Here is a 20,833-nt window from a genome sequence, read left to right as displayed (position 1 = left end):
AGATCTAGTGGATGATTTTTATTTATCATGGATAAGTGCTAGCGCTAGTTAGCATAGCCACATAGCTACATGTTCGTAGCTGTGTACCAAGACACACGTCGACACACTGATAAATAAAACAAGAAACACTAAATCTGTGACCAATCCTTCAGAAAGGTCCTGCTGCAGGCGCCTCTCCGTCAGGATCAGATTCTGGATCAGATTCAGAGGGTTGAAGTAACGCTATCTGTGAGCAGCCGTGTATATTCAGCCAACATGTAAACATTAGATCAACGTGCTGGAGAGCCGAGACACATCCACTTCCTGATGGGGCGTGGTCAGAGAGAAAACAGAGTGTTCTGAGGAGGACTGAAGAAGAGGGTTTTTCAGGCATGCCAAAATCTGATTTCAAAGTGTTTTTTTGAGCAATAAACTTTAAAGACATGTTTTGGGGACCTCTTAGACCAATATATATTGATGAAAAAAGTGTGATATGTCACCTTTAATAGAATATAATAGAAGACTTTATTGTCAATGCAGACTGTACAATGAAAATAAAGACAGGATGAAAAACTTTCAGTCATTCACAGTAAAAAACAAACAGTCATTCAATTAAATCAATGCATATTAAACAGTTAATATGTTTTTTGAATGGTAGATAATGTATAAGATAAGATATTACTTTATTGATCCCCAGGGGGGAAATTCAGTTGTTGCAGCAACCCAGACAAAAGTACAATCAAGAAAGAAGTTTCAATTAGTAAAATAAAATAATATTACAAAAATAATAGATAAACAAAGATAGAATTAAAATTTAGATATATACAAATGTTACAAATGGATTAAATAGTAGTAATTACAGGCAGTATTAGAATGATTCAGTAGTGACAGGTTGACATGGTGAGATTATGGTTTGGTCAGACAATGTATATTGTACAGTAGTTAATGCACATTGCAAAATTGAATATGTGAATTGCACTGTTAATAAGGTATAATACAAACAAATATGTATATAGCACTGTAGATACTGTATATCAAAGGAGATAGTGTGTGTATTGCACATTAGATATGTATATATATATATTTTTATTTTTTATTTAACCTTTATTTTACCAGGAATATTCCCATTGAGATACAAAGTCTCTTTTTCAAGGGAGTCCTGGCCAAGACAGCAGCATAAAAAGTTTCACAAATAGAACAGGACAAAACATACAGTGGCAAGTAACTATTACATTGATTTATAAATTAGCAGTGTTAAGCTTTAAAACATGTGCACAAGCTGTTCAGATCATCCTTTATCCTAGCTTTGAAATCCTCCAATCGAATTAAACAGTCCAGTTTCAAGCGACCCTGAAGCTCAGACCAAGAAGACGGAGCAAAGACATTAAAAGCACTTTTACCAAAGACAGAGCGAGTCTGAGGAATGACAAAAAGAATTTGTCCATGGGACCGAAGATGACAGCCACAGACAACTTTAGGAGTCAATAAGGAGCATAAATAAGACTGCAGCTCCTGGAGTATGGCCTTATAAAGAAAGACATACCAATGCTCCATTCTTCTGTTGTATAAGGAAGACAAGCCCACCTTCTCATACAAGATACAGTGATGTGTGCGGAAACCTAAACCAGAAACAAACCGCAATGCAGCATGGTACACAGAGTCCAACATTTTCAGAGAGGCTGAGGAAGCATGCATATAAAGAACATCACCATAGTCAATTACAGATACAAAGGTTGCTGGAATGAGCTTTTTACACGCAGCAAAGGAAAAACAGTGTCTGTTTCTATAAAAGAAACCCAATTTCACCCTCAGTTTTTATAGTAAGACTCTCAATATGATGATTAAAAGAAAGATTTTCATCTAAGAGAAAACCCAAGTATTTAAATGTTGGGACACATTCGATTTCCTCATTTGTGGAGGTGAAAATCTTAGACTCATTTTTCACCGTCCTCTTGGACTTGGAGAAATACATCACCTTAGTCTTGTCGGCATTTAAAACCAGCCTTAGTTTACAAAGATTCATTTGTACTGTGTTAAATGCAGCTTGCAGTTTGCTAATTGCACTTGATACGGACGAAGCTGAAGAGTACAAAACGGTGTCATCCGCATAAAAATGAAACTTTGCATCCATTACATTTTTACATAAATTATTGATATAGATGACGAATAAGATAGGACCCAATATGGACCCTTGCGGGACACCATTTGTTACATTCATATAGTCAGAAGCTAAGCCATCAACCCTGACACATTGCTTCCTACTGCTCAGGTAGCTTTTAAACCATTGAACAGTTTTCAGCGCGAACCCATATATTGAACAGAGTTTCAGTACTGCATGGTAGATAATGTTAAATGCACAGATAATATGTTTATTGCTCAGTAGAATTAGGACAGTGAATACGTGAAATGCATAAATATGGTCGATAATGTGCATAAAATAAGTAAATACGCAATATATGGTTCGGTAAATGTTTTGTATTTCATGGTGATTGTTAATTTTGCACCAGAAGAATATTTTGCCCTTTAGTAAAATTATATTGCCCAAGAAGAAAAAAATGTAAATGCAGAAGAAGTCTTTTTTTAAATAATAATTACTATATTTTACTGGTTAGTCATGAAAACACATTTCAATCTGAGTTCAGAGTGTTTTGTGTTATTGAGCTCATGCAACATGGAGTTCACAGCTTCTGCTTTTTTTATTTAATTTTGCAGTCTTTTAAACATCCTTCATACTACTGGACTTATCTATGCAATCAAAAACCACAATGAGGCCTGCACGATACTTAACAAATACACAATATGCAGGTGCATTGTTCAGCATGTGAGATGATGATAAGAAGTATGCAGAGCAACAAACTGACGATGCTAACACTGTTTGTATGTCAGAATGAACTGCAGAGCTGTGTTATTTTTCTCTGGAGGTTCATCACTGTGAGATAACAGCCCGCTGATCATCCTAACCTAACATAAGACAGTCTATTCCTCCTGTTTCTTCCTACGTCTCACAATGAAGTCTATAAAAGTAGAGTTTGTTGGCGAGGAGACCAAAAAAAGTTCATAGAAGTTAGAGAACAAACTTCAGGATATTGCTCTCATCAGTCTATTTTCTTTGGGTATTTTTCCATATGCAGCTTTAACATTGACTCATTAAATCATTGTGATTACAAACACAACCTTTGTTGACTCGTGGATAAATGTGACATTTTGTTTATGAGCCGCTCCGACAGATTCAGCATGAGGTTATCTCGGGTCTCCGCCTCGTTTGTTTGCATACTTTAATAAGTTGTCATGCGGCCCTGAAGGCAGCTTCACTTCCTTGATCTTTATCTTTCTTCATTGTGTTAGTTTGACAGTTGGGACACTGAAGACAAAGTAAGTGAGTCTTAAAAGGGGAGGAAGAGGGATGAGCTCGTCTGGGCGCTCTGGTCTTTAAATCGTAACAGATTTGCAGCTTTATGGTTGAGGTTTTACACTGAAGTAAAAAGTCATCGCTGTCTGCTGAGGCCTCAGATTTAAGCCATATGGTGAGCTGAATAGATGTCTGTATCTGTTCTTGAGACAGTCAGCAGATCCAGCTGATTTATTACACCAGTCCTCACTCCAGAGTAAGAAACATTATCACCTTCAGATTAATGGATGGGTGTCAGTGAAGGTAGTTCTCATTCCCAAGTGTTGCAAAGAGGGACGCCATCAGTGTCCAAAACTTCCTGTAGCTAGAGATAACAAAGCACGGGAACATAACTACAACTTTAATTTCTGCTTTTTGCACAGTTGTAACCATGAAACTGGGACCTTTAAATATGGCTGCTGCATTAAATAAATCCTCTTTTGTTGATGTTTGTTGTGGTTAAACACTCACACACAAAGACAAAGATGATACAGTTCATGAACATATGAAATAAGATGTTTTCATTGTTGAAGCATGAATTGAATGTGAGTTGCCCAACAGTGCTTAAAGGAACTAATTTCCTCTCTTGATGTTGCATAATCCCATCCATAAAGCATTTATTGCTGTGGCTTTCACAGCTGTGTTTGGCACCTTGCACCAGTCTGAGACGTTTCTTTTGAGGCTGCTTCTTGCGGGCTCTCACATTTGATTTATTTTGAACTTCTTGGAACAGGTTTGTCAATTGCATGAAGGGATTTGTGCTCATTTCTGTATTTCTAACAACCGTACGATGGCAAAAAATCTTTATAACTCATTCATCTTGACTTTATCATGACAAAGACTTATGCATTGAGCAAAACTAGGGGCGTGGCTAGCTCAACTGACAGGTGGGTGCATTGCAGCCCCAAGCTTTGGTCTCAACTCTACCTCATATTGCTTTCTAGGCAAGTCTGGAGTTAGTTGGAGTCAGCATTTCAGAAACTAACACGTGACATCACTGAGCCTACATCATTGAAATTGTCTATGACTTTGTCGGGTCTCAATCAGCTAATGTTCCATGTGATTGGTTGAAACCAGGCGGCAATCTCCGGTCTAAAAATATGCGTCCAATGTGGAAGTGCTAAAAACTGCAGTTCATCGAGGATCTGCTTGAGGCTGGCTCCAGAAGTACCAGAAACCACATACACAACAATTCAAAGAAGCTGATCTTTACAGCAGTAATAAACATGTTTACAGCCTGGTACAAAAGACGAGTGTAGTCTGGATAGCTCATTTCTCTATTGGCACACACTGTACTGGGGGTGAATTTTTTTATAACTCAGCAATTACGAAGATATTTAGATTACGAGTTTTCCAATGAGAGGCACAGCTGACTTGTTTGACAGTCAGGAACACTGTAGCTGTTGGCGAGGAGGCTCAAAGCCCGCCTCTTTACCTCACATTCGCACAACAGCAGTTATGTTGAGTACAACATTTCCAATATGGCTGCCGCCGCCGATTGGCCTCAAAACAGCGCTTCAGAAACAAATGAGTGACGTCACAGAGACCACGTCCATTATTTATACAGTCTATGGTTGAAACTGCAATATTCACAAACCAGCAAAACAAGAACTGGTTTCATGACTGGATCAGCTTCCTATTATTTCATCCTTAAAACCAAACCTGAAACTCTGCAGCCCTGGAGGAACTGGAAGACTGCGGTCTGTACTGGTGTTTGGAAACAGATGAGTTTGCATTGAATGCAAACACGCTGAAATAACTGAAGAGGATGTTTTTATTTTTGCTTTCCACCTCCTGTGTGTGTGCTTCTGCAGAACTCTGGATATTGAGACTTCAGTGCAAACACCAGGAAGATTCATGACTTTAATTTCACTCTGGTATCAATATTTAACGTTTCGTTCCTGACCCTTAAATCTCATTCACTGCTCTTGTATGCCTCCGTTCTCCTGCTTGGCAGTGACCCAGTTTCTCTGTAGTGAAGATTGACTCGCCCTACCTGCATCGTACCCTGATGCTTCACCTCTAATTCAGCTTGTTTTGTCTACAGGCCAACCTGAACGACTCTCATAACCAGATGGTGGTGCACTGGGCCGGGGAGAAGAGCAACGTCATCGTAGCTCTGGCCCGAGACAGCGCCGGAACCAGCGTGCTGAAAACCAGCTCGGTGAGTAGACCTGAACGAGTCCACGCATCAGATCGACTGTTTAATGTAAGCTCTGACTCAAACATCTCTCAGTGTTTACGTCGTCTTCATCGACTGACCTCAATAATTCAGCAGGAGGTGTGTGTGTGTGTGTGTGTGTGTGTGTGTGTGTGTGTGTGTGTGCTCACACTCGTCTAACATGGTTCTCATGTTTCTGGTGATGTTTTGATTGTTGAGCCACAGATTGAGCCCTCCATCTGCCACCTTAAAACACATGCACAAACACACACACACACCCACACACAAACAAACAAACAAACAAACAGACAGTTAGAGGAGCCTGAAGCCCTGTCATTGAACCTGTTCCTCTTTATCTCTCAGTTTGACTTCCCCACCTGTTCTACTTCAGAGTCACTTCCTGTCAGAGCTTGCTTGGTGAGAAGTTAACAGTAAGAAATGATCTAATGTTTTAAGTAAAAGTCTCTTTTTTTACCTTTTATTTATATTATTGAACCTTGACCTTATTTTTATAGGGTCTCAATGACTAATAAGGACAAAATGACTTCAGCTTACAGCTGTGAAACAAGCTGTATCAGCCACAGCATCATAGAAATACCTTATTTAGATGCTTTTCCTAACCCCAGTCAGATGCAGATCAATATTACATCTGTCTGACTGCAGAAGAAGAAGAATTCATACAGAGACAGACGTTTATGCAAAGATGATGTTTAAAAAAAAGAAGTGGTTAGACTTGTTGCATAACTGTAAAGCCACAAGACTTTGAATAAAACAGAACAGCTTTCTTCCCCAAAATATACATCTGTAAAATGTGACACATTTGCGTTTAAGACTTCAGACTAAGGCTTTACTTTAAGACTGTAATCAATATCCATACCTCAAGATTAAAACACTTGTCATTTATATTTTTGTGTTAAAATAAGACATAAAGCCTCATATTCCATCTTAAAAAAAGATCCAGATGCATAGCAAGGCAAGGCAAGGAGCCTGGTGGGACGGTTCAGGGTGTTTTTACCCTTTTCTATTCATTGTGGATCTGTGGTGGAAGGAGGAGGAGGGAGGCAAAGGACTCAAGAGGTTACAGGATAAATACATACATAAAAAAATAAGGAGATAAATAAAGAGAAAGGAACAAAGAAATAATAAGGAAAATAAAATAAACTACAGTAGTGAAAAAAAGAGTGTGTGTGTGTTTGTTAATGTAAGGTGTAAGGTGCATAGTGGTTTGAGCATGCACCCCATGTATTGATGCTACAATCCCCTCTGCAGTGGTTGCTTGTTAGACTCCCAGCCACGACTCTTTGCTGAATGTCTTCCCCCGTTCTCTACTCCCCACATTTCCTGCCTCTTTTCAGCTGTCCTAAACTTCACCTCTCTTGCAGAGCTCAGGACTTTGTTTTCAAGCCTTCTAACTGTTTAATTAAAGTCTACCGTATCAGTGATTGACATGTTATCCTTTTTGCTCATTCTAATGTGCCTGATGTAGAAATGAGGAGTTAAAGTCCTTTCAAGAACAAATGAAGGTTTAGCGATGTCCTGACTTGACTATTTACTTAGTTGTGTGAATGGATGTTTAGATTCTGACTATCTGACTAGTCTGTAGGTAAGACAACACGGCTTAACACAGGATCAGAGTCTGTGGGTAAATGATGTCGGTTCACTGAGGGTGACTAAGGATAGCAGAGCTAGCACCACCAACTGTGGACGTAACCAGACACAGCCTACATACAACTTTATCTCCATTTACGACATCAACATACTGACGAACCACGCTAAGCTACGAGACGACATCATCACCTGTGCTTGTTTACATCCAGGTAGTAGAGCTGTCGTAAGTTATGGCAGCAGTCCACTCACACATCTCCGAGTTTGAACGAATTCAAAAGAAAAAATGAATCTTTCTGTTCGATATCTGCTTCACACTCTCCTCTTCTTCCACTGTGTAACCTCTCAGAGCTCGTATTACAGCATAAAGATATCAAACTGATATCTTTTAATTATACCTTATCTCTCATGAACACCCACAGCCGTGGAGCTGAATGTGTTGATAAAGAGACGTTTGATAATCGTCCCCTGAGGCGGGCAGTTAAGGGAATAATTTAGCCCTTTAGTTAATTACAGATAAAGGGAATGGATCATTTTGTGATAGAGTTATAAGTGTGGAGCGTCCTCGTGTATTTATATAACCAGGAGATCAAATCTGAGTTACAGTGAAAGGATTTGAGGACGTATTCTTAATCTCAGATATCAACATTTTCTGTGGGTGGAATCAAATTATAAAAACAGCATCTTATTTCTGCTTTAATTGAATTTCATGTGATTATGTTTGAAAGAAGAGCGTCCAGCATGTCTCCTTTTAAAGGTGGCATATCATGCAAAATAGACTTTTTAATGGTTCTCTACCTGAAATATGTTTCCCTGGCATGTCTACAAACCCCCCGAGAATGAAAAAAATCCATTCTGCCCCTGTTCTGATTTCTCCACCTTTCTGTAAATGTGTGTGAAACGGGCCGTTTCAGACTTCCGTGTTTTTGTTACGTAACAACAATATCCGGTCTGTAACGGAGTCAGAGCTCAGAGCTTGTTCAGCCCATAGACTGTATAAAATAATACTGAATCCCTCCTCTGTTTTTCATTACCTGCACACATGTGTGGTAACAAGGAGCTTAGGAGGGAGGCATGCTAGTTGTAGGCTGTCTTAAAGGTGACATATCACGCTTTTTTCATCAACATATATTGGAGGTCCCCAAAACATGTTTTTAAAGTTTATGCTAAAAAAAACACTTTGAAATCAGATTTTGGTCTGCCTGAAAATCCCTCTTCTTCAGTCCTCCTCAGAACACTCTGTTTTCTCTCTGACCACGCCCCCTCAGGAAGTGGATGTGCCTCGGCTCTCCAGCACGTTGATCTAATGTTTACATGTTGGCTGAATATACACGGCTGCTCAGAGATCGCGTTACTTCAACCCTCTGAATCTGATCCAGAATCTGATCCTGACGGAGAGGCGCCTGTAGCAGGACCTTTCTGAAGGATTGGTCACAGATTTAGTGTTTCTTGTTGTTTTATTTATCAGTATGTCGACGTGTGTCTTGGTACACAGCTACAGCTACAGCTATGAACATGTAGCTATGTGGCTATGCTAATTAGCGCTAGCACTTATCCATGAAATATGAAAATCATCCACTAGATCTTCAAATCTGCAGACGTGGGGAGTAAAACCGACCTCTGCCAGAAAGGCAGCGGGACCTTTTCTGAAGGATTGGTCACAGATTCTTTGTTTCTTGTTGTTTTATTTATCAGTATGTAGATGTGTGTCTTGCTACACAGCTACAGCTACGACATGTAGCTATGTAGCTATGCTAACTAGTGCTAGCACTTATCCATGATAAATAAAAATCATCCACTAGATCTTCAAATCTGCAGACGTGGGGAGTAAAACCGACCTTTGTGTTTATTAAGACAGCCTACAACTAGCATGCCTCCCTCCTAAGCTCCTTGTTAGCACACATTTGTGCAGGTAATGAAAAACAGAGGAGGGATTCAGTATTATTTTATACAGTCTATGGGCTGAACAAGCTCCGAGCTCTGACTCCGTGACAGACCGGATATTGTTGTTACGTAACAAAAACACTGAAGTCTGAAACGGCTCGTTTCACACACATTTACAGAAAGGTGGAGAAATCAGAACAGGGGCAGAATGGATTTTTTTCATTCTCGGGGGGTTTGTAGACATACCAGGGACACATATTTCAGGTAGAGAACCATTAAAAAGTACATTTTGCATGATATGTCACCTTTAATAAACACAAAGGTCAGTTTTACTCCCCACGTCTGCAGATTTGAAGATCTAGTGGATGATTTTTATTTATCATGGATAAGTGCTAGCGCTAGTTAGCATAGCCACATAGCTACATGTTCGTAGCTGTGTACCAAGACACACGTCTACATACTGATAAATAAAACAACAAGAAACACTAAATCTGTGACCAATCCTTCAGAAAGGTCCTGCTACAGGCGCCTCTCCATCAGGATCAGATTCAGAGGGTTGAAGTAACGTGATCTGTGAGCAGCCGTGTATATTCAGCCAACATGTAAACATTAGATCAACATGCTGGAGAGCCGAGGCACATCCACTTCCTGAGGGGGCGTGGTCAGAGGGAAAACAGAGTGTTCTGAGGAGGACGGAAGAAGAGGGATTTTCAGGCATGCCAAAATCTGATTTCAAAGTGTTTTTTTGAGCATAAACTTTAAAGACATGTTTTGGGGACCTCTTAGACCAATATATATTGATGAAAAAAGCGTGATATGTCACCTTTAAAAGCTCACACATTACAATCATTCTCCCATCATAACAACGTCTGCTTTGCAAATGTTACATGCGTCCTTTTCTTTGCAGCGTTGAGGGTGAAGTTTCAGGATGTGATGGTGTTGCACTGGCTACTGAAATGTTGCTTTGTTTTGTTCACCTGTTACTTCCTGGTTGCTGTTTTGCATGCACCACTCTGAGCAGAGATAGTAAAGATGCAAAGATGTCTCACTCCTCAGCAGTTTAACTCCAGAACACTATGCAAGCGTTGAAACACGATGACATCACCGACCAATAACAGACAATCAAATTTGTACGCAACTAACCTTTTCATTGATTTATGTCGATGAAGTCTTTTCCTGTTTTATCAATGCACCCTCTCTTAATTCTCCCCCTTTAGTCTTCTCTAATGCTCTAGTCTAATCTGCTTTGTTCCTCTGCTCTGAGTGTAAATGAGGGTTTCTCTGCAGAGTGTTTTGGGAGGATTTGTAGAGAACATTTACAGGTGACTGCAGGGCAGGTAAAACCAGAGAATGCTTGAACTGAAATCTTCAAGTGCAAGGTTGAGGAAGCTTTTATTTAAGTTAATGAATTTCTGAAAGTTGCACAGTTTACCATCAAATGTTCCTCCACACACTGAGTGTTGTCTCTGATCTCTCTCTCTCCTGCTCTTCCTCTCCAGATCTACGTGTCGTATGATTACGGGACCACCTTCACGCTCGTCTCAGAGAAATTTCAGCTCCTCGGGGCCAAGTTCAAAGAAGGAGCCAAGCAGGTCATCTCACAGTTCTACCACAGTCCTGCAGACAACAGGAGGGTGAGTTTGAGTCAGGACACACGGACACAGACGTGCAGAACAACGCTGTGAAACTAAGAGTGCACGATCAAGTTACTCTGCGAAGCTATCCTGGTCTGAACCCTGAGTTTCAGCTTTATATCTGCTAAGATTAATCTCTTTTGTTCAGTGTTTACCTTTGCATTTCAGTCTCTCAGCTACAGATGCTCATGTGTTCTCTTTCTTGAGGTGCAAACATCTCTCAGGGAAATACAAAGGAATGTTTTTGTCACTGAAGTCTGGAGGCTTTAAAGAGACTGATGCAACAGTTGATTCTGCTCAAAGAGGCATCTTCACCAAAAGCTCTTTCTCCTTTTCTGTACAGACGTAAAATAACAATCTGAGCCTGTCAGTGCTGACACTAAGAACTTCTAGTGGATGCACTTTGATCAGGCATGCAGCTTATTTCACGGAGTTGACCACTTTTCTCTACCTGCTGTTTATTTTGACCCCAAACTAGAAGATGGGCCCAGGTTTTAAAATATGCAAATTCTTCTTTGATGCATTTTCCGTTGGTTTTTACACGCTTGGTGCAGGCTAGAGAATAAACTTGATAACACTACTTTAAAGTAGAGATGCACCATGTGGATTTTTTAAGCAGGGTTCCTCTCAGAGAAAGGAGTGTCATCAGGTTCTGTAAGTCGCCCCAGTAGTGTTTGTCCAGCTCCACCTGGGAGATCCAAAGACGCTCCCAGAGCAGACTGGATTTAATCCCTGCAGTGAGCTCTGGCTCTCCTTACATTGGACTTCCACCAGATCAGATCTGTCTCCGATCTGTCACAGCACCGGATCTGATAGGTTTCTATTCTAGTCAATGTGTTACCTTCCACTTGATCTGCTCCGTTGCATTCCGGCTGCGTCTCTGATCCGGCAGGTCGGAGTCCTCCTGATCAGATACACAAGACTTCTATCTTTTGCCAGATGCCGGAGCATGACCCATCAATCTCAACAGAGCAGATGGAGCGGGACAGGAAGTAAGGCACCAAAACAAAATGAAAACATCCGGTTAATTTTCAGAATAAAACACTCTGTGTTATCACCAGATCGTATTTCACTTAACTACAACAACAAACCGTCATGATGAGCGGAGCCAGGCCTGGAGTCAACAGGTCAGAGGTTTTCAGAGGACCAGAAAGACAACATGGATGAGGAGAGGAGGAGGAGAATCCTTGATTCAGTAATTACCGCGGGAAAACCTCGGTCACATGACTCCAGCTGTCCGGCGGTCCTGCTGCGGACCACAGCGGATCGGAGACGGACCGGAGACGGACCGGACACGGATCTGGTGGAATTTGGCCGACAATCAAACGCTCACCTGCCTTCTGTCAACGCGAGACAGGAGTTTCAGCTCTCCTCTGAGCTGCAGACGTCTCCTCCAGAATATTGACAGACTTTAACAAAGTGCTGATTTAAAAATAAAACTTCTTAATTAAGGAAAAATAAGCTTTCTAGCTGCTCCTGGAATCACTTCCTTCTTGGCACACGCTTGTTATTCAGCAAAGCGCTCTCCTCTGAACACTTTCTCGTGTCCCAGCGGGACTGAATTAGCAAAGCGTTCTCTGTGCATTAGTGATCCGGCACCTTGACTCTCCGTTGAAACGCTGCAGTCAGAAAACCGCTGAAGCACCTGAGAACCAGCTCGGCTCGCTCCCCGCCTGAATAATTTGTGCTTTCTGATACGCCGTGGCTCGCACACTCAGAGCCGAGTATTTATTGGGGAAACAGTGACACAGCACATCAAAGCCAGCTGAGGAAAGTGGGATTAGCTCGGTGCAATTACATAATCAGACTGTGTAATGTGGCTGGGGAATACAAAGTGTTGATGGAGCGCTGAACTGTGAGACTTCTCCCAGAGTTTCAAAGCTTACGTAATGTTTCAGCTTTAAGTAATGTTTCGCCTCAATCTGTGCTAACGTGGGTGTTTCCTTCTTCTTCTTCTTCTTCTTCTTCTTCTTCCGCAGTACCTTTTTGTCGACTCCACCAACAACTACCTGTGGAACACCTTCGACTTCTGTAAGAGCGTGCAGGGTTTCTCCCTCCCCTTCAAACCCACTGACCTGCTGCTGCACAACCGGAGATCCAACCTGGTGCTCGGCTACGACAGCTCACACCCCAACAAGCAGGTAAAGACGGACCTGCTGCACCTGAGGTTTACCTAATGGGTCGTAGTGGAGCCTTTTTTCATCTGAACAAATCTCATGTGTGACAAGACGAGAGAGAGACGCAATGTCAGAGTGTTCACTGCAACAAATACAAATGCTGACTTTTGGTTTTGCTCCAACAAATTTAATGAGTTAAAATAAAAGATTTCAGGCTTTTTAATTGAAGAAACATTTGAACGATGTGCACAAAACTATGAAACCCACAGAGCTCCATTTAAAAAAACAAAACGTATACTGTCTTAATTTAATATCTTTCTGAGAGTATTTGCGTGTTGTAGCTGTTTGATGGGAGGCTAAAAGGCCCGCTTTAAATCCACCTAATTCTAATGTATGTTTTTATTTACTGTGGAGTGTTGCTTTTATTATTGCTATCATGTAAAGTGACCTTGGGTGTCCAGAAAGGCGCCTATAAATAAAATGAATTATTATTATTATTATTATTATTATTATTATTATTATTATTATTATTATTATTATTATTATTATTATTATTACCTCTTTGCTCTTGAAAGTTAGGTTGAGTCAGCATTTCCATCCTGGCGGCCGCCATTATCAGGCTTCAGAGCATCTCTCCAGAAACCAATGATACCCCTTTTCGACCAAGGCAGTTTCAGGGCCGGTTCTGAGCCGGCGCTCAACTGAGAACTGTTTTTTCGTGTTTTAACTGCAAGTGAACCGGCTCCTGGCTGGGAAAGCAGGTTCCAGAGTGGCTCCAACTCTTTGCTGGTCTAGAACATAGACTGTAGAAAATATGGACGTAGTATCCGTGACGTCACCCATCTGTTCCTGAGAGCTGTTTTGAAGCCAATCGGCTGCGGCAGCCATATTGCTTCTGTCGAGCCAGTGTGACGTAAAGAGGCAGAGTTTGAGCCTCCTAGCCAACAGCTGTGCCTCTCATTGGAAGACTGGTAATCTCAATATCTTCAAAATTGCTGTGTTAGAAAAAAATTCACCCCCCCTCACAGTGAGAGGACATCAAAAAATGAGCTATTCAGACTACACTCATTTTTGTACCAGGCTGTAAACATGTTTATTAATGCTGCAAAGATCGCCTTTTTCCCATTCATATGTATGTGACTTCCGGTACTTCCGGAGCCAGCCTCAAGCGGATCCTCGATGAACTGCAGCTTTTAACACTTCTGCATTGACTCATATTTTTAGACCGGAGGTTGCCGCTTGGTCTAGAACCGCGAACCGCTTATGTAAGGGTCGAGGGTCGGGGGGTGGGGTTGCTGTGATCAAAAACACAAACAGAACATGTTTCCTCCATTGTCCTGCAGCAAAAAAGAGACTAATGGATTCCAAAGCAAAGCAGTGGTCTGTTACAATGTTACAATGTTACAATGTCATTTAGCAGACGCTTTTATCCAAAGCGACGTACATACGAGAACAAGAAGAACACAAGCAAAGATCTAGAACAAGAGGAAACAAGATCAGTAAGAGTAACAAACTGCTTCAAGTCCATTTGGGTGCAGGTACTGCCAAGCAGTGTAAAGGCAATGCACAAAAGTAAATAAGGAACATCTACAATGAAGCAACCAAACCATTTAAGACCTTCCATTATCATCATCAACAATTAACATCACCACATTAATGACCAAAGTACCAAGTGCTGGGTCACTCAAGAGCTGAACACAGATTCCCAGAGTAGAGCAGGACAGTGCGAGTCAACTGTAGCTGGAAGACATGATCTGCCACTGGGGACAACAGTGGAGAACAGTCTAGCTAAGTGCATAGTGCTTCTTAAAGAGCTGGGTCTTTAGCTGTCTTTTGAAAGTAGAGAGGGACTCTGCAGATCCAATGGAGTTGGCCAATTCATTCCACCATTTAGGGGCAACAGAAAAGAAGAGTCCAGCTAGAGATTTTGAGGCCTTGTGTGCTGGAAGCACTAGGCGCTTTTCAGAGGCTGAGCGTAGCGGGCGAGAAGGGCAGTAGACCTGGATGAGGGGTTCCAGGTAAACTGGAGTGGTTTTGGTGACTGCTTTGTATGTCATGATTAGAGTCTGCCGAGGAGACAAGCTGCCGTTGTCCGCCATCGTTGTTGTTGTGAGGGAAAGTTCGCGTAAACGCTGCTGGGAAACGCGGTCACGTAAATCTGACGTCATGACGTGCCTCTTCCACGTGCTCGAGCGGGCAGAAAAACAAACGGGTGCTGTGTTGGTTCTCGAGTTCAACCAGCTCCGAACCAGCGCGAGCACCAGCCCGGAAATACAACCCAGGTCACGTTGGTCAAAAAGAGGTATGAGTGGCGTCACAGAGACCTACGTCCATTTCATCTTACAGCTTGATGAAGAGAGTGATATGTTTGAGCGTTAAAGACAGCAGGATGATTTTATTACAGAATACTTTCAGACATGTGCAGGAAACAAAATTAAACGTGTCACAGGAGCTTTAAGGTTAAAGAAATCATTGAAGTCAAGCTCTAGCTGCAAGGTTTCCTAATTTGAAATCAATTTAACTTAAAACAAGAACCCTCATTACCAGATTGCAGCCACACAACCACACACACACGTCTGCCAGAACAGGAGCCACAGCAGTCACAAGAACAGTAACTATTAGTAAGCTCTGTTGGCTTCTTCGTGGTTAAGACGATGTGCTCACTCGACAGGTGTTGCCTATCAGCTGCTGATCAAGACAAACATTTACTGAAGGCTGGGACCCTTAAATCTGCATTTTCATTGGACAACATGATGCCCGACTTCCGAAAGGAAGCTCTCTGTTGGCGTGCAGACTGCAGGAATGTCACCGGAGCAGTTCACTTATTGTTTCATCCAGAAAGTCGATGTGAACCATGCAGGACAGTCGTTTCATCCTGCTGATTTTAAAGCCAGCTTTGGTGCGAGCGGTCCAGACACACCTGGGGGATAAAACAGTTAATCCAGCTTAATCACAAGGATTTCTACAAATTAGTGGAATTATAAAACCTGAGAGGAAGAGGCCTCTTTTCATGCAGAGAGAAACCCTCACATGTTTCATTTGAAAACTGGAGCAAAATCAAAAGTGGTGTTCGCATTAAACTTCAATGTCTGAAACTAAATTTGGAGAATAAAGATGAACTTTTGATGCAAATACAAACTGTTTTCATGCATGCTTAAACTGCACATGTGTATTGTCAGGTACTTGATTCCCTTGTGATTGGGTTCAGTTTGAAACGCTTCATTCTCAGAGTCGAGCTGCTCTCACGTATTCTGCACGTGTCTGATTTAGTTCCTCTCACTGAGAAGGAACCAGCAGAGGAAAGTATCTGTTGCTAAGGTATCAGCCTGGAAGCTGTGTTTGGTGTCCTTGCCCTGAGTTCAAGAACGAACCGCCAAACGGCTCTTTACTGTTCTCATGTCACATGTGCAGGAGCCAAAACGAAAGGAATGAGCTTGACCTACATTTTTACAGTGCACCATCCCCCTCCTCCTCTTCTTCCTCTTCTTCCTCCTCCTCCTCCTCCTCCTCCTCCTCCTCCTCCTCCTCCTCCTCCTCCTCTTGTCTCTCCTCTCTCTCCTGCAGCTGTGGAAATCAGACGACTTTGGGGAGACATGGTTGTTGATCCAGGAGCACGTGAAGACCTACTTTTGGTAAGACACATCCACTGTCTCAGGTTGTGTATTCTGCGTATCACAAATGTCCTGAACTCTGTGCTGCATTCAGGGCCTCGGTGTGTGCAGGAAATGGGAAACATGGCCTTCCAGAAACAACAGTGAAGTCACAAAGTAATACCAGGCCTTCAGGCACTAATGATGACTAATGCTGCTCATGTGTGCTCCGGGTTGTGAGTTAATGTGGTTAATTATTGCTGCATGGGCCCTTTATGAGAGAAGTCTGAGTTAAATTATTGTAACATAGCTGTTGAACAATGCTCAGGTCTATTTATAGAGACATTCAACTTAATAATAACATGTTTATCCATCCTGAATGACAGCATATCAAATGTATAAAAGTCACTGGCTGCTGTTTAATATCAATTCTGATATATTCCTGTTGCTTCTGGCAGAAATATCAGTCATGTTCCAAAATCTTTAGAATCGCACAATCCTTTTTTTCTGTTTCGTGAATTAAATAAAAAAAATTGTTTTTCTTTTCTAAGTTATATTTTTGGTCTTTTAGGCCTTTATTGACAGGACAGCTGAAGACAGACAGGAAATGTGGGGAGCAGAGAGTGGGGGAAGACATGCAGCAGATGGTCGACTGGCCGGGAGTCGAACCGGCGACCTCTGCGACGAGGACTACATACATGGGCCCTAGACTTAAATGAATCTAAAGATCTGTTTAAAGCATGTAAATGGCTCAGATACCCGTGCACCGTATGTTAAATAACAATATGCATGGACTAATTGGTGTTATTATTATCAAATTGTTGTATTCAATCAGATGCAAACAACAACAACAAAGTAATATCTGTATTTTATATCCGCCAGCAGCCAACCTGCTCTCTGATTATCAGCATCTGCAGTTAAAAAGCTGACTTCTGTTGACCACTAATATTTAATCTTAATCAGGGTAATATATTTCCAGCGGGTGTCTTGTCCAAAAGTCTCAAATACTCAACCACTTTGGCTCCAAAAGTTAGAGAATGAAACTTAAAAATACTTACTTTGAGATAATAAAAACCAGAAAATGCTTTAATGTTAATTTTTGAAGTGCTTTTAATGAATTGTATGTCTTTGAAATATAACATTCAGTAAACGGCAGTTATAAAAACATTAAAAAGACATTAACTCAGTGAAAGTTGAGCAGCTGCAGCCTCTGCGGCAGTAACATGTCTTTATTTTGTGTTAGTACCAGCTCCAGTCTTTTGAGACAAAGTTAAATTTGACAAAAAAAAACATTTTCAGACAGATGGTTTCATCAACATCTTTAGGAAGTGACTCATATATATTTTAAAATATCTGTCATTCATAAATTAGATTGAATTTGACCTCAATGAACCATAATTCTGCAGCCAGATGAATTCCCCCTGACGCCTCCAAACAAGCTGTTACAAAGAGAGTCCAGTTATTCTCTTTTAACCCTGACGTTTCACTCAGTCATGTTTTCTTCTTCAGATGTTTTAAACACATGAAGTTAACGTGTCGGTGGAGAGGCGGTGTGTTTGTCTTTGAGGAGTGGCGAGAATGACTTCATTATTTAGACGGATGAACAGGATCAGACACGAGGGCTGAACTGGTTCATGTTTACTTTCACTTTGTCAGTGTCACACTGTGTGTGTGTGTGTGTGTGCGTGTGTGTGTGTGCGTGCGTGTGTGCGTGCGTGCGTGCAAACACATGAGTGTGCGTGCGTGCATGCATGTGTGTGTGTGCATGCGTGCGTGCATGCTGCTTCTTGTTGCTTGCAGTGAGAGGAGTAATGGCTGCTCCTGTGTGTTTGCGTGTGTCGTTGCAGCTGATTGCTCGCAGTCGTCGGTCTCTGATGAATATTTAATGAATCCTTCTGTAACAGCCGGCAACACTATCATGAACACACGTCATCAGAATGTGCCACAGAAAGTACAGAACCCAACCTTTATGATTAACAGATGATAAACAATAAAGAGAGGGTAAGGAGTTAGATGATATAACGTAATATTCGTGCTGTCACATCCTGTTTTTCCCCACCAGTTCCCCTCACTTTGATGATTCTACTTCAGTTCTGAGAAACAATCAGCTCTTGAAACCATGTGTGGTTTCTCTTCACCTCGACATGTTTCGACCACAAACTTCCTGCAGTCGTCCTCAGAAGACTCTTGTGATGTTTAGTCTTGTCTGTCAGCTGATTTACAGAAGTTTGATCGTCCCACCTGAAGCAACTGGACGATCATGCCCCCTTTTGTCTACCAAGTCTTAAAGGTGACATATCATGCAAAATGGACTTTTTAATGGTTCTTTACCTGAAATATGTGTCCCTGGCATGTCTACAAACCCCCCGAGAATGAAAAAAATCCATTCTGCCCCTGTTCTGATTTCTCCACCTTTCTGTAAATGTGTGTGAAACGAGCCGTTTCAGACTTCAGTGTTTTTGTTACGTAACAACAATATCCAGTCTGTCACGGAGTCAGAGCTTGGAGCTTGTTCAGCCCATAGACTGTATAAAATAATACTGAATCCCTCCTCCATTTTTCATTACCTGCACAAATGTGTGCTAACAAGGAGCTTAGGAGGGAGGCATGCTAGTTGTAGGCTGTCTTAATAAACACAAAGGTCGGTTTTACTCCCCACGTCTGCAGATTTGAAGATCTAGTGGATGATTTTTATTTGTCATGGATAAGTGCTAGCGCTAATTAGCATAGCCACATAGCTATATGTTCATAGCTGTAGCTGTAGCTGTGTACCAAGACACACGTCGACATACTGACAAATAAAACAACAAGTAACACTAAATCTGTGACCAATCCTTCAGAAAGGTCCTGCTGCCTTTCTGGCAGAGGTCGGTTTTACTCCCCACGTCTGCAGATTTGAAGATCTAGTGGATGATTTTTATTTATCATGGATAAGTGCTAGCGCTAGTTAGCATAGCCACATAGCTACATGTTCGTAGCTGTGTACCAAGACACACGTCTACATACTGATAAATAAAACAACAAGAAACACTAAATCTGTGACCAATCCTTCAGAAAGGTCCTGCTACAGGCGCCTCTCCGTCAGGATCAGATTCAGAGGGTTGAAGTAACGCGATCTCTGAGCAGCCGTGTATATTCAGCCAACATGTAAACATTAGATCAACGTGCTGGAGAGCCGAGGCACATCCACTTCCTGAGGGGGCGTGGTCAGAGAGAAAACAGACTGTTCTGAGGAGGACTGAAGAAGAGGACTTTTCAGGCATGCCAAAATCTGATTTCAAAGTGTTTTTTTGAGCATAAACTTTAAAGACATGTTTTGGGGACCTCTTAGACCAATATATATTGATGAAAAAAGCGTGATATGTCCCCTTTAAGACAGCATGTAGGCCCCTTCATGCAGGTGTTCTGCCTCCCTAACCAACGCTGGAAGCTGTTGCTTTCTGAGTAGATGACCTTGGGTTAGAAACATCTGAAATGCTCATGTGCAACAAAGCAAAAGGGGACCAAGAGAAGTTAAAATCAGACTGCTGCAAGAGAGGAAAGTCACATCATGGACCTGGATAAGGCTGAGGCTGAGAGAGTGACCAACACCAGCGTTTGCATAAGGGAGGCGAACCAGGACTACATGCTGTCACGTACCTGGGATGCTGTCCTAACACTGTCGGGCAGCAGCCTCTTCAGGATGGCCTCTTTAAAAGCTGTTGAGCTTTATAAAGAAATTCGGGTTGAGTAACTTCTATAAATCAGCTGACAGACAAGTCACAACAACACAAGAGTCTTCTGAGGAAGACTGCAGGAAGTTTGTGGTCGAAACATGTTGAGGTCAAAAGAAACCACGCGGGTCTAGTTACAAGAACTCTTTCATTATTTATTTATGTTATTCTATTTAACCAGGAAAACCACATTGAGATTAAGAATCTCTTTTACAAGTGTGTCCTGGCCAAGTTCGGCAGCATCATGTTCCAACAGAGTTACAGACAAACAACATAGAATTCTAAAAGATGACAACATATCATGAATTGCAGAACAAAAGTCATCAGTCAAAGCTTCTACAAGCTGATGCATCTTCCTCAAGAGCCTTCAGTCTGCTTTTAAAAACATTTAAAGAGACAAGCTCACTCAAACCCAGGCTCTCCTGCAGGAGCAGCATATCTAAAACTCTTTTTACCCGTTTCAAGACGCACTCTGGGGACCGAAAGCAAAAACAAGTTTAGTGACTGGGTCACAGAGCGGAGACTGGAGCTTCCAGTATTTTTTAAATGAATAAAATCACAAAAAATATGAGGGAAGCAAGTTAAGAATCGCCTTATAAACAAGGACATGCCAGTGATGTAGCCTACGGGTAGACAATGCAGACAAGCCAACTCGAGCTTACAGGGAGCAGTGATGAGTTAGAGACTTAAAGCTTGCAATGAACCTCAGAGCTCCATGAAAAACAGTGTCCAGAGAGTGAAGGCATTGAGCTGATGCATACA

The 20,833-nt window shown here is 41.7% G+C and overlaps 1 protein-coding gene across 1 annotated transcript in view; it reads left to right on the top strand.

Annotated features, from left to right (window-relative positions):
• Positions 1-20,833, top strand: part of sorl1 (sortilin-related receptor, L(DLR class) A repeats containing) — a 116,635-nt gene that overhangs the window by 23,188 nt on the left and 72,614 nt on the right. Inside the window, exons 2-5 of the mRNA XM_034700863.1 lie at positions 5,415-5,531; positions 10,517-10,651; positions 12,631-12,792; positions 16,333-16,400. Coding sequence (XP_034556754.1) covers positions 5,415-5,531; positions 10,517-10,651; positions 12,631-12,792; positions 16,333-16,400 — 482 coding nt within the window. The remainder of the gene's footprint in view (positions 1-5,414; positions 5,532-10,516; positions 10,652-12,630; positions 12,793-16,332; positions 16,401-20,833) is intronic.

The sequence above is a fragment of the Notolabrus celidotus genome, chromosome 14 (assembly GCF_009762535.1).
Source record: "Notolabrus celidotus isolate fNotCel1 chromosome 14, fNotCel1.pri, whole genome shotgun sequence".
Taxonomy (NCBI): Eukaryota; Metazoa; Chordata; class Actinopteri; order Labriformes; family Labridae; genus Notolabrus; species Notolabrus celidotus.
This window is presented reverse-complemented; position numbering and strand designations above follow the sequence as displayed.